This window comes from Sinohyriopsis cumingii, chromosome 2, assembly GCF_028554795.1.
Source record: "Sinohyriopsis cumingii isolate HCF-2022 chromosome 2, ASM2855479v2, whole genome shotgun sequence".
Classification (NCBI taxonomy): Eukaryota; Metazoa; Mollusca; class Bivalvia; order Unionida; family Unionidae; genus Sinohyriopsis; species Sinohyriopsis cumingii.
The window spans coordinates 63,729,902-63,743,522 of NC_142962.1; the positions used below are offsets into that span (position 1 = coordinate 63,729,902).

Here is a 13,621-nt window from a genome sequence, read left to right on the forward strand (position 1 = left end):
TGGACCCTCAAGGGACAGCCAGACACTATCAAAATAAGTATTAGAAGTAACATGTGGCTGATCCAGACAGAGTGGGAAGCTGGACACTCAAGGAACAGCCAGACACTATCAAAATAAGTATTAGATGTAACATGTGACTGATCCAGACAGAGTGGGAAGCTGGACACTCAAGGGACAGCCAGACACTATCAACATAAGTATTAAAAGTAACATGTGACTGATCCAGACAGAGTGGGAAGCTGGACACTCAAGGGACAGCCAGACACTAACAAAATAAGTATTAAAAGTAACATGTGACAGATCCAGACAGAGTGAGAAGCTGGACCCTCAAGGGACAGCCAGACACTATCAAAATAAGTATTAGAAGTAACATGTGACTGATCCAGACAGAGTGGGAAGCTGGACACTCAAGGAACAGCCAGACACTATCAAAATAACTATTAGATGTAACATGTGACTGATCCAGACAGAGTGGGAAGCTGGACACTCAAGGGACAGCCAGACACTAACAAAATAAGTATTAGAAGTAACATGTGACAGATCCAGATAGAGTGAGAAGCTGGACACTCAAGGGACATCTAGTCACTATTAGAATAAGTATTAAAAGTAACATGTGACTGATCCAGGCAGGTCAAGAAGTTGAACATTCAGGGGACAGCTGGACACTAACAAAATAAGCATACAAATTTTTCTATTTTAAAACTATCAATTCTATGTACAATAAGACCTGAATGACAGATATTGTAGAGAGAGTGACTATGTAGAACTGATGCAGTATTAATTGTTCATGCAATTCAATGTGCAAGAAGACCTGCAAGACACAGACATTGTAGAGGTAGTGTTTATGTAGAACTTATGTTGTATTTATGTAGAACTTATGCTGTGTTTTTTGCAGGTGCTTTCATTTTTATACTTCTACAATTGCAACATTTTGCAAAACCTTTTAAAAACCTTTGGATCAAGCACTTAGACTGGTTAACTTAACATCATATGGTGATGGAAATTATTAGTTATTAGCTCATACCACAAGAAAAGAACTTAATATGCATTCATGTGCCCTTCTTGGCCTGCATACATGTGATTATAATGGCAGTAAGCCAAAAATACAATTTTTAAGGCTATCTACTGAACATACTATTTTATATTTGAGATCTATAACTTTTGAAAATAAAAAGAATTAAAACCAAAAACTGAATAAAAGACTCCAATCCAGGTAGTTTTAAAATTTCACTTGTTTTGTTTTTAATCCCCATAGAACATGTAAAACATACACCAATAAAAAGATCTACTGGTTTAGAAGCTAATCTAATTATCAAAATTTGTAAATCTAATGGTTTGAGATACCGGTTCTGGCACATGTATGTGTGGTTTGTCAACATTTGCAAACAATGGTTAAAATGTTTGTTTTTCATTTCTTCAGATTCATTATTTTTTTTAAGTTTTTGTAATTACAAGATATTAACATTATATCATGAAATTAATTATACACTGAATAAATGGCTTTTGCTGCACTATGACCATCTATGCAGTGTGTAACTGATATCCAAGCTTCATCACTTCAAGAATCCTGAAAAATATGACACTGATTTCTTATTAGTGAAAAAATTACTTTTTGAAATGTGAAAACATTATGTATTTTGTCACTGCTTATTGCATGTAAATACAGGCATCCTAAATCATTACACAACATACCATCCATCTTGGTGTTTTGTTCTAATATATATTCTGCAACAGACAAGATTTCTTAAACTTTTAATCATATTTTGACCCCTTCATTGGCAGTTCATCTAACCTGGCATATGACATAGTTTTAGAAGTATCATCCACATTTGGCAAAATCTCCACTTCATCCTTCACATTTTCATTCTGCCATGCACTTTGTATATTTGCACTAGCACTGACTTGAAGTTGAAAAGAATCAGTAATTATCTGCCTAGTCATGCTTGACTAACCTTTCAGAAATGGACATGTGTGTGTGTGATTTGATTTTTAATGTAGCTTTAACAATTTTTCAGTCATGTTGTTATGATGTCTGCAGTGTGACAGTTTATAGTGATGTCTAGCACAAGGGCATCATGACGCAGTCATGTAGCATGATGTTCCACCCAGTCACATTATCCTGACATGAGGCTTACCAGTCCTAACACTAACCTCTTAATGCTGAGCACCAAGCAAGGCAGCTGTGAGTACCATTTTTGTAAGTCTTTGGTATGAGTTGGCCAGGGATCAAACCCACAACTTTCCGCATCCAAGCAGATGCTGTAACCACTAGGCCACCAGAGTAGTCCAGAAATGGACAAAAGTTTCTGCATGCACAAATATGACAAAAGGGAATCAATCCTAGAACTCCTCTAGTATACACATTTTTCTATCACATATAATTAGAGGGATTTCTAGGCATCCTTTTGCCTATAATTATATAAATACACATTGAAATGGGCAGAGGCAATTTAGATCAAATAAGTATCCTGCTTTTTTAATTTTGATTTTAGATTTTTGATTCAGTTTATCTTAACAGTTAGATACAAGTTTTATACTGCATTTTTATATGTACAACTTTGCACTAATTGGTGGGAGTTCTTGCACATCACTGCTTTCCATGTGCACAATTTTCTAAAAATGTCTGCATGATTTGCATGCTTATATAGCATCCTAGCAGCATGTCTACACATTCCAATGCAGACATTGAAAGAAAATTTTCTATTCTGAGGAAAATTCAGGCTGACTCTAGAGGAAACTTGGATCAAGTAATGATGCATCATCCTCTAAGTGTTAAAATCAACAGTGATGAGGACTGCCACAATTATAATCCAGGCAATGGTCTGCTATACAAATGCTTGTGTTCGTCCTAAGCTGTCACATGTATATAAGCAAGCAATCTTCAATATGCCATTCTGAAACTCTGGTGACTGTGCTGCAATTTAATGTTAAATACTGGATTTCTATCTATGCATTCATCTTGGTGGCAAATATAATATTACACCTAAATACCTGTAGAGAATCCACCAACATTTGGGCCATAAGGAGACACACTTCTGTCACAAGATTTGTCATTAAGGTAACTGCCAACACCCATGTCCTCTGTCAGCTGGTAGAGTATGTACTTTGGCAGTAACTGTACATGAAGCAAGCCTTTCTTGTCTAACCAGCTGCTTAAAGAAAAATCTGAAAAAGGAGCCAAAAACAAAACTAATACTCAACAATAAGGATAAGAGATATTGTAAATATTGCTAATGGGTACCTGACTGAAGTACACATAAAATGCCAACTGAATAAATTTGGTCTCACCACTGAGAGTTGTGAAACATGATATTAAACTGATACAACAAGAAACTCAAGTGGGCCTGATATCACTTACCTGGTTGACATCTGCCAAATAACCAAATGCAAGAGAAGTTGGCCATGAAATCTGGATCAGAAGGATGTTTTTCTGTAGAAATGTATTATAACATTGCTGTGTAGATGTGTTATCAATTGTTTCAAGATACCTGTGTTTTTTGGTATTTTCATCCATATTTGATGACACATTATCATTTGCCCTATATCGAAAGGCGTCTGCACTATGATACTTTCTATCAAAGTTAGTGATATTATGAAAGCTGTTTTCTGATATAAAGTTGCTTTGTATTTTTTATTTTATTTTTAGTAACAGTAACCATATTTGATGGAGGATTATGATCATTTATATCTGCAGGGCATTCAAGTCAGGATATTTTCCGTCAAATTCTGTTAAGCAGATTTGAGAGGTTTTTACAAGTTTTTATGCTTAGTAACAACAGCCTTATCTTATGGATGGCTATCATTGGTAAAATCTTGTTGAGCAATTTTCAAAAGTTATTAAAATCTTCTCTATTTTTAGTAACAGTGGCCATATTTGATGACAGATCAGCATTATTTCTATAAATGTAACAGCCAATGGTGCTTTCTGTCAAAACTGCTCAAATTCTGTTTTGCAGTGTTTGAGAAGTTATTTAAACCTTTTAAGTTTTTAGTAATGACTGACATATTTGAAGGCTGATTGGCATCAGTTGTGCAATCTTTAACGGTCTTCATACCAGGATAGGTTTTGCCAAATTTGGCTACACTGGTTTACTATTTCTTAAGAAATTGAAAATAGCAATTGTTGACAGAACACAATATATGACACACTAAAATGTAGGGCCATACCATGAGCTCAATTTACATCAAATATTCAGTTTTCTCTCCTAAAGATTCATCATCACCACCCTTTCATATCTCACCAAAGAACTCTAACAATGAATGAAAAATACATCACCACAATCTTTGAACTTGTTCATCAACAATAATGTCATAATTATCTGCATTGTATATAAGATATGTTACATTTTGCTGTTAAATGTATTTAATAACTTAAATGACACAATCTATTTAACAGTTTTTAATCTATCATAGTTTTCAAAACAAGATGGAACTACTGAGAATGATCCATGAAGTAGTTTCCAAGACAATCTGTACCATTAAAAGAACAAAAACTTTCAAAAAAGTTATCCCAAACAAATTAAAACAAAATTAATATTGCTAAAAACATAAGACAAAACAAAACTCTTCAGTCTACTGGGGAGAAAGGCTGGAGAGAAGTCAGATTAAAGTTACTTGGATTCAAGTAGCCACTGTCCCAAGTACAAGGCAATTTGGGCAGGCGGACATTCTTCATGACCTGAATGTTCATCACACATGGCCCTGATGACTCAAAGCAGATGCTGAGGTTCAAACTCGTCAAGTATTTGCCCTCCCATCTCCAATCAGCAATCACAAAACTGAAAAAGAATTATTTTTCATTTACAAATGTAAGAAATTTTATTGGATGTATTTAAAAAGTCTCCTATTATATCAAAATACAAATATGTATGCATAAATCATTCACATCAAATAACCTTAGAAAAGATATTGTGATTTTTTTTCATTTTTACAGATATCCACTTTTATGGTTTGGGAATAGATGATATATTTGTCTGTACTTAAATTCATTGATTGGGAGATGGTTTCCTTGGAAGGATTGCTGTGACCTGGTTGTTTCAAATCATGGTTTGTAGCATCCACCAAATCCATAAAAATTGGTACCTCATGAAGATTAGCAAATTCACAGTAAGCTATCATTTTGGTTCAACTCATAAAATCAATATAAAAACATGTTAACCCTTTACCTCATAGAGTATAGTGATAAAGTGCAGCGCACTATAAATAGAACACCTGTTACCTCGACAACTGCATATGTATAGGCCTGCCTGTGAACTGTTAAGCAATGTAGTGTATGTTATGTTTAACAGCAATTTTAACCATTTTATATTTTTGGTACACGTCTATTATATGTCGAAACATTTAAGAGTAAAGTCCGATTGTTATAGCTGTGTAATTATTTTTCACGGAAGAATTTTTTATGTGCTTTAAAATTATGAGAGAACTTGTTTACCGTCATGTCAATGAGGCCGTGTGATCAACTATAGCTGCTATTTCCCATACTCAAAATTTACATGTTTTTTGTCTGTGTCTACATAACTAAGTCATCCGAATTTGATAATTTATAAAAACTAATTTCTGCCTACATCAATATCAGAGCCTTTACCTAAGTTATTGAATCTTTCATAGTTGTGATTCTAATCATGAAAACTTTGTAAGTACAAAATGAAATCCTGCCTGTGAACTGTTAAGCAGTGTAGTGTATGTTACATTTAACAGCAATTTTAACCATTTACGTTTTTGGTACACATCTATTATATGTGGAAAAATTTAAGAGTAAAGTCTGATTGTTATAGCTGTGTAATTATTTTTCATGGAAGAATTTTTTCTCTGCTTTAAAATCTTGAGAGAACTCATTCACCATCATGTCAGTGAGGCCGTGTGACCAACCGTAGCTGCCATTTCTCATACTCGAAATTTACAAGCTTTTCATCTGCATCTACATCACTAAGTCATCTGAATTTGATAATTTATAAAAACTAATTGCTGCCTACATCAATATCAGAGCATTTACCTAAGTTATTGAATCTTTATAGTTGTGATTCTAATCATGAAAACTTCGTAGCTACTGAATGAAATCCGCGACTGCCATTTTGGAGGGTGGAGATTACAACCCAGTTACTTTAAATAGCAGATATCGACCAGTGCATAAACAGTGACCACGTGATCTGACATAATTGTCATTCACAGAAATGAATGTAGTATCTAATAGGGGAGTTTTCCCCAAAGGTGGCACTATAAAAACCAGCTCAAAATGGCTGATATTTATAGCAGGTGTCAAAAAGTGCTTCCATGCAAATGGAGTAGAGGCGTCCAAAGACGCTTGCATGAGGTAAAGGGTTAACACTCACATCTGCAGTGATGATGACAAAAATAAAAGGTAATAACTTAAGCTCAACAATACTTTGCAATCCTCAAGCCCACTTTACAAACTTCAGACTCAGTTTTATTTAGAAAAACACAACTCCCAAATGTATTATTTGTGGTGGACATGACATAATTATTTCAATCTTAGTACGCTATATCAGCAGATGTATTTCTTTGTTAATTTTAGATTATAATGATGGAACTATGACCCTTTTTATAAGCATAAATTCTAAGACTTGTACAAAACTGCTGTTCATTACTTTCTGATTGAAATGTATCCAATCTCTGTGTTTTAGGCATATCGTTTAACTATAATAGTGTGACCCAGTATCGAGAAATAAACAAAGCCTTTTCCGCTGGAAAATAACACTGGTATCAATATGAATATATTTTGAAGAGCTGATGTCTTACTCAATGCAGATAACACCAAGCAGGCACAGTCTCTTTTGATGACCTGAAATTAATGACATAAAAACATAAGGCATCAGGAAAGAGATGAAAGTTCTTCAAATAAAATTATACAGTTGATAATTAAGATAAAAACAAGACAAGTGGTTATATAATTTATTTATTGCATAATGAACTAGAGTAACATGCAGACTCCATAAAGGGTAAAAAGAAATAATGACACTGTGATGCAGTAATCATGATTAATTCAATACAAATGGATCTGAACATTAATCAATTAACTTAAAAAGGGACTATTATATAACACACTCAAATGTTTAAAAACTAAAACAATGTTTCTATCTCAAGTTTACTTCACTATCATATTTTAAGGTAATTAATATTTTTCAAAATTATGAAAGGGTATCCATACTGAAAGAACATCATAAATTTTCATTTTATATAGTCAATATGATTGTACTATTTTTATTTACAATATGCAAAGAAATGAAATGTTACCAACTGATCAACATTACTCCTGACAGGCAAGCAAGACATTTTTCAATGTATCATTGATCCAGTCTTCAAGAATGGACTTCCAAGCAAATATTCTACTTTTAATAGTAACAACTGCAATCATAGTTGTGGGGGTGGGGTTTGGGTGGATTAAGCAGAAAAATTTAACTTGGCTATCACAATATATGGAACAATATTTCATGGAAAACAATTTATGAAATTTCTGCCAAAAATATGCCAGCACTCCAAAATTCAGATTTTACCCATTTTCAAGCAAATAATAACTTTCAGAACTCAATCAAAGCAAAATTATATCTTGACTTACCCACAACTTTGCCTCTGAGCAATTTTAACATAACACTATTATCTCTCAGAAGTCAAGAATATTTAAGTTGTGCATTTACCAATATAGAACAGGATTTTATAATTTCTACGATTTCTCCTCCGCTAAATATAGATGATCTATTTAAGAGTATACCAGGTTTTTTTCTGAGACTATTAACCCTGCATTTATTGATGTTGACTTTTATACAATATTTACTCTGTAACAAAACATTTAAATTAACTTGTTTCCTCTTTTGTTGCATGCAAGAGAATAATTTTTCTATAAGATTAGGCCAAACAAGGACAAAGGGGAAAAATATATAATCCAGACCTGTTCACCCTTTCCTGGCTCTTTCAGGCAGTCTGTCCATAGCTTTTAACAGCTATCTGAAGCACAGCTATAAAGCTAACAGTTCAACAAGAAAATCAACTGCTCCGGTGGCTTAGTGGGTTCGATCCCCGGCCAAGTCACACCAAAGACTTACAAAAATGATACTAACAGCTGCCTCGCTTGGTGCTCCACATTAAGAGGTTAGTATTAAGACTGGTCAGCCTGGTGTCAGGATAATGTGACTGGGTGGGACATCATGCCCCAGTGCTGGACAGCAATATAAACTGCCACACTGCAGACATCATAGTGATATGACTGATTCTTTTTTAAAGCTATGTTTAAAATCCTAATCAAACACACACACACACTCAACAAGAAAATCACTTTATCCAGAAATACACGTTTTGTCTTTAATGACAATGACAAATTGCACAATCATCTCTTTCTTTTACCAAGAAAAGAAACACCTTTTCCTAAAACCAGTATCACTCTATCTTTTCTAACTATGCTTTTAAATAGTTTACCTTCCCTGCTGTGATTTTGCTGTTTGGACACATTTTCCTTAAATCCTGGTTTAATGAATCAGCTGTTTTCAATGGCAAATTTAACTCAGCCAAAAACTGACTTATCATCACTTGAGCACAGATATTGTGCATTTCCTCACTGTTGGACACTGTGCTTTACAAAATGAGGACAGATTTATTTGTGGCTTTTATTCTGGCCAATTCCTTCTGGGATTTGCACTCAACATGTCATTTTACGTCACTTCTGCCACGGTGACCATGTGTGACAGAAAATCCAATTCACACACACCACAGTAAACAGAATGAACTCCATTGTTAGACTGTTTTATAAATGGCCAAATATCTGTTTAAATCTTTAGAAACTTCTAGCTAGCACTTAACTTTTCAACTTCTTCAAATTTTTTCTTCACATGATGCCTGTTTGCCATTTTCAAAAACAACTGTTGATTGCTTCCTTCAATGCTTGAAAATGGTTTACCAGTTTGCACAGGAACCATTGAATAAACACTTCTTTTATAATGATTACATATATTTTTTTGTAACAAAAAGAAATTTAAAAAATGGAACGAAATGTTAAGACATAATTTTTGCCAATGTGGCCATTTTCCATAGTCTTGACTAAACTGTCTGTAGTGAGTATTTGTCAGGCTTCATCCATACAAAAAAAGGAGAATCTGTATGGGTAAACAGGTCAGTATAATCTTTAATTTCCTACTGTAGTGGAAACAATAAAAATGGAGGGTGAGTGTATTTTACTCTCATAAGGTAAATTTAAACAGAAGAATTCTATATGGAAATGACCTACCCCATTCAAAATTCATCAGGTCCACGAGGTAGGTAAGTTTCTCTATGCCAATTGTCATCTGGTAGGCACAGGGATCCAGGAACATGAAGATTTTGACAGTCCTCTGTAGGACATCTACATCCAAACAGCACTCCATTCTGGTGCAAAGGCTTGTCACATGACAGGAGACTGGCCCCAAAAGACGAGGGAGACTAATTCCAAGAGGACAAGCTGAAATAGTAGACATACATAATGAATACACATACTCATTGTTTGTGAAAATACTAATATTATGGTAAAAGGCAATGGGGAAATCGCAAAAATAATATTAATGGCAGGATCCATGCTGTGAAAGCTTGAATTTTGATTTCCTTTCAAATTGAAAATTTTGTAAAATAGATTTAGCCTAGTTCTAGTCAAATATATGTGCATTTTTTATGATTTAACCAATGCAATGTAGTTTCATAGTGACCCTCAAAAGATGACTGACAGAAATGGTATCAACAGTGAGCCCCTCAGGACCAACAACTCATTAAATTGTAGTTCTCTTAAAATGAAAACAATTTTCAGTCACTGAATTTTTCCCTTTTTAATTTAAAAATATCTATTCATTAAACCAAAACATCTCTCCCCTGAAAATGAAATAAATTTTTGGTGGCAAATTTAACTTTACACTGAAATGAACCCCATTAAACTGAACTTACTCAAAACTTGTCTCAGTATCTGCCAAATCCCAGTTATGAGGTCTAACCAATGGTCCAGCAATATCCTAAGAAGTTAAATAAAGCCTAGTACACACATTATAGCTCATGTAAACAGGCCAAATCAGTAGTCCTTACACCTAGCTAAAACAATAGATTTCAAAGTTAATTGTCTATAATATAGTGCTGGTGGTGGAGTTCATGTATATTTGCTGATCATCTGGCTATGTCTTATAATATACATCTAATGATTCTCAATCAGCAGGCTTCTGAATTTCAAACAAAGCTCACAAGTTCATTTTGACATTTTTCACTGACAAAAACCAACAAAAGATATGTGAAGTTTTATTCACTTGATTTTCAAATGAGAAATTTTTTTTAAGTAACTATGATCATCAGTTGTCTTCGCATAAATATCAAAATCTCAAAATACCTAGCTATACATTGCAGGACTGACTCATCCCTACAGGAAACAGTCAGTTTTATCAATAATAAATATGACTCTGTACTAAAACCATTTTTTTAAAATGCTACATCTGAATATCAAGTGGACTTGACACAGATATTCTAAAAAGAAAAGATTTCTATAAGAATGAATTATAGCAATAACATGGATGCAAAAAGGTGATACTTCAATGACATCTGAGTAAATATCAACAGAAACATGATTATATTAATAGGCACTAATAAATATACACTTGAACACCTTACATTGTAAATAAGTGGACATTAACTGATTGCATCTCATGTTAGGTGAAGTCTGAGTACACTTAAAACCACTCAGAACATAAGCTTTTACTTTGTCCCATGGGATTTTGGTCTTGTGAGTTTTCACTTTATTATTTTTTTAATGTGCTACAAAGACCAAAACGATGCCAAGTGCTTTAAATTTTTCAGGTGTTGGCAAATATTTATACTAATATATAAATGTATTATGGCACTTATTCCTGACTTGCCATTAGATTGATGGATGCATGATTTTTAAAGTGAAGTATAAAATTACCTTTCTAGAATTATGTTCACGTGCATTTTTGGTGATTGACCATTGTAACAGACCTGTCAACCCTAACACAACTAAGTAAGGCATTAATTTGTCTTCCATAAGTTAGACCAGTTTTCAGTAAGTTGTAACATAATATCATCTACTGATTTTGTCAACCAGGAAAACATGCATTTCAAAGTCCTGAAGTGTGTTTCAAGACTAAAAGTTTTTAAAAGTTTACTTGAACCTTAATTACCTCCAGTACAGTTTCACAAACTGCAGTTGCAAACCCTATGGAGATCAAATGCCTGCTTGCCATATCTCACTTGGAAGAAACCCTTTCAAAAAACTGATTTCATGTAGACCATGGTGACTGCAATCATCTTTCCCACCATGTGAAACATACAACAATCAACACATGATGTCCACTAAACGTGCATGTTGCCCTTCATACTTTTTTAATCCCAAGAATCAGAATATTTACTTTTATTCTTCTATACTATTAAACATTTTAAAAGTTTTATTGTCCCTTTCATCCTGAACTGTTGCTTGCTGGATGCCAAAAAAAAACCATATTGATCATGCAGATGTTTTTTATCACAAAATACATGTAGCTTACAGCATCTGAGATACTCCTGTAAAGTTAGTCTGCTTCCCAGACCAAATCCATTCAATCTAATATGAAACCCAGATCTGAATCATATTAGGTCAAGCCAGTATCCAGATTTTAATGCCACCAAATGTACTTCTGTAATTTGCACTTTAAGTCTGTACTTTAAGTGTCAATTCCGTATGATTTTAAGTGTCAATTCCGTATGACTTACGGCAAAATCATAAGGTTGGCAGGTCAGTTGTATGTACGCACAACACTTTTATCTCTTTCCCTTTCATGTTTCAAAGAAATATCTGTAAATTGAGGTACATGAAAATGTATTAAAGACTTTTTTTTTGTTGGTATTTTGAAACATTCTGTACAACACAGAGTGAATTCAAATAGTTGTCCAAGACTTGCAACTGGAGAGGTTAATACTATCACAAGTTGCCTCCCTTAAATGCCTATCTAACGTTACATGCCTTATGCCAAGAGCTTACAGTTACTACCGAATTCTTCAAATGCCAATTCTACCAGTTAAATCATAGTAAGACTCATGATACATAAGATTTTTTAAAACTTCCGATTGCAGTATAGATTGATACAATATTTTCTTGAAAATATGTTTGGAAGAATATAAGCCTAATTAGTGTGTACAAAAAATGCACATGAAACAATTTGATTCTGCACTGATGTGTGAATGACACCTCATAGCCAATGAAACTGCTGAAAAAGAAATAAATAATGTAATGCCTTCACAGATCAGACAATATATTAGTGGTGAAATGGTATCTCAGTGTATCACTTTGGCAAATCAGGTGTCTTTCCTATATAAATTTTAGGTGCACGTGCTTCAAATTGGCTAAAACATTTCCAAATGTGGAACAAAAAATCTTTACCCTTACAAGCTACACAGGGTGTGTATGTTGCTTTTGACTGGAAACAAATGTTGTACAACATATATTCAGTTGTGAATGATAATTTGACCTCCTATCTCACCTGTACTCCAACCTGCTATGGAAGGTATATAAGGTACTGCTGTTCTGACACAAGAGTCTTGCAGTAGGTACTCTGTGATTCCCATTCTCTCCATCAACTCAGACAACTGGTTCTCAGACAATATGGTGTCTTGCTGATATCCCTTCTCTGCAAACCACAATGTCAGGGAGAAATCTGAAATGGACATACTACCTGTGTCAGTTTGTAATCTGCTGTGATACCATTTGAAGAATAGTGTTTTTTTAAAAATGTTTTTATGCTTCGATTGTACCCATTTACCATAAGAATACTATTTATTGTTATTTAGTATGTGTAATTAACTTGATTTATCACAGTGACCCTCTGATATATACAAAATGTTTATAAACAAAATTATAAAATAACAAATTAGTCTTGATTAAAAACAAGATAATTAGTAAAAGCACAGATTTCACACAATTTTGTTAACATCATGAAATTAAATTTCAAAGAAAACTCTAAATTCAAGTAGTATCTCACCATAAGAAGCCACAAAGTGACAAAGCTTCATGGATATATAATAAGATCATTATAAGTGTAAATTTTACTTTTAAAGTTGCTGTTAATATACCTCATTCAATTTTATTTCTTGGCTTTTCATGACCCATTATAGTTTGATTTCATATAAATACCCTACCATTGAGGGACAAACCATATTCTGCAGATTTGCCTGCAAAATACAAAATTTATACAAAGCCTGTGGATTATTAGCAGAATAGACAATTAGAATTTTTCCCTTCATTTCTTATCTTATATATATATAAAATTCAAAATATATTAAAGTATATTATGTTTCTCAAGAATACTTACCTAATGAAATTACCAAAAGGAAAATAAGGTCACTACCTCCCAAATTCAGCCTTCCCAAAAGATGAAAATTCATATTGTCTGTATATGCATCATACAGAGAAGGGGAATAAACTCTTACCCATTACATCCCTTTTACCACCACTGTGTAGGGGCCATCAGTGGCCAAGTGGTCTAAAGCACTCACCATTACGGATAACTGCCATCTTACCTCTGTCTGTGTGGGTTAGAGTCTCCGGTTTGGCCAATGTGGGTATGTGAGAAAGCTTGCCAGTAGCTTCTCATGGGTTGGTGGTTCTTTCCTGGGTTTT

At 33.9% G+C, this 13,621-nt stretch overlaps 1 protein-coding gene across 1 annotated transcript in view; it reads right to left on the reverse strand.

Annotated features, from left to right (window-relative positions):
- The window catches only part of LOC149805049 (uncharacterized), a 142,077-nt gene that overhangs the window by 2,829 nt on the left and 125,627 nt on the right, over positions 1 to 13,621 (reverse strand). The window contains exons 26-30 of the mRNA XM_089933439.1: positions 12,486 to 12,659; positions 9,233 to 9,442; positions 6,757 to 6,799; positions 4,615 to 4,778; positions 2,992 to 3,165 (exon numbers count right to left, since the gene is read on the reverse strand). Coding sequence (XP_089789565.1) covers positions 2,992 to 3,165; positions 4,615 to 4,778; positions 6,757 to 6,799; positions 9,233 to 9,442; positions 12,486 to 12,659 — 765 coding nt within the window. The remainder of the gene's footprint in view (positions 1 to 2,991; positions 3,166 to 4,614; positions 4,779 to 6,756; positions 6,800 to 9,232; positions 9,443 to 12,485; positions 12,660 to 13,621) is intronic.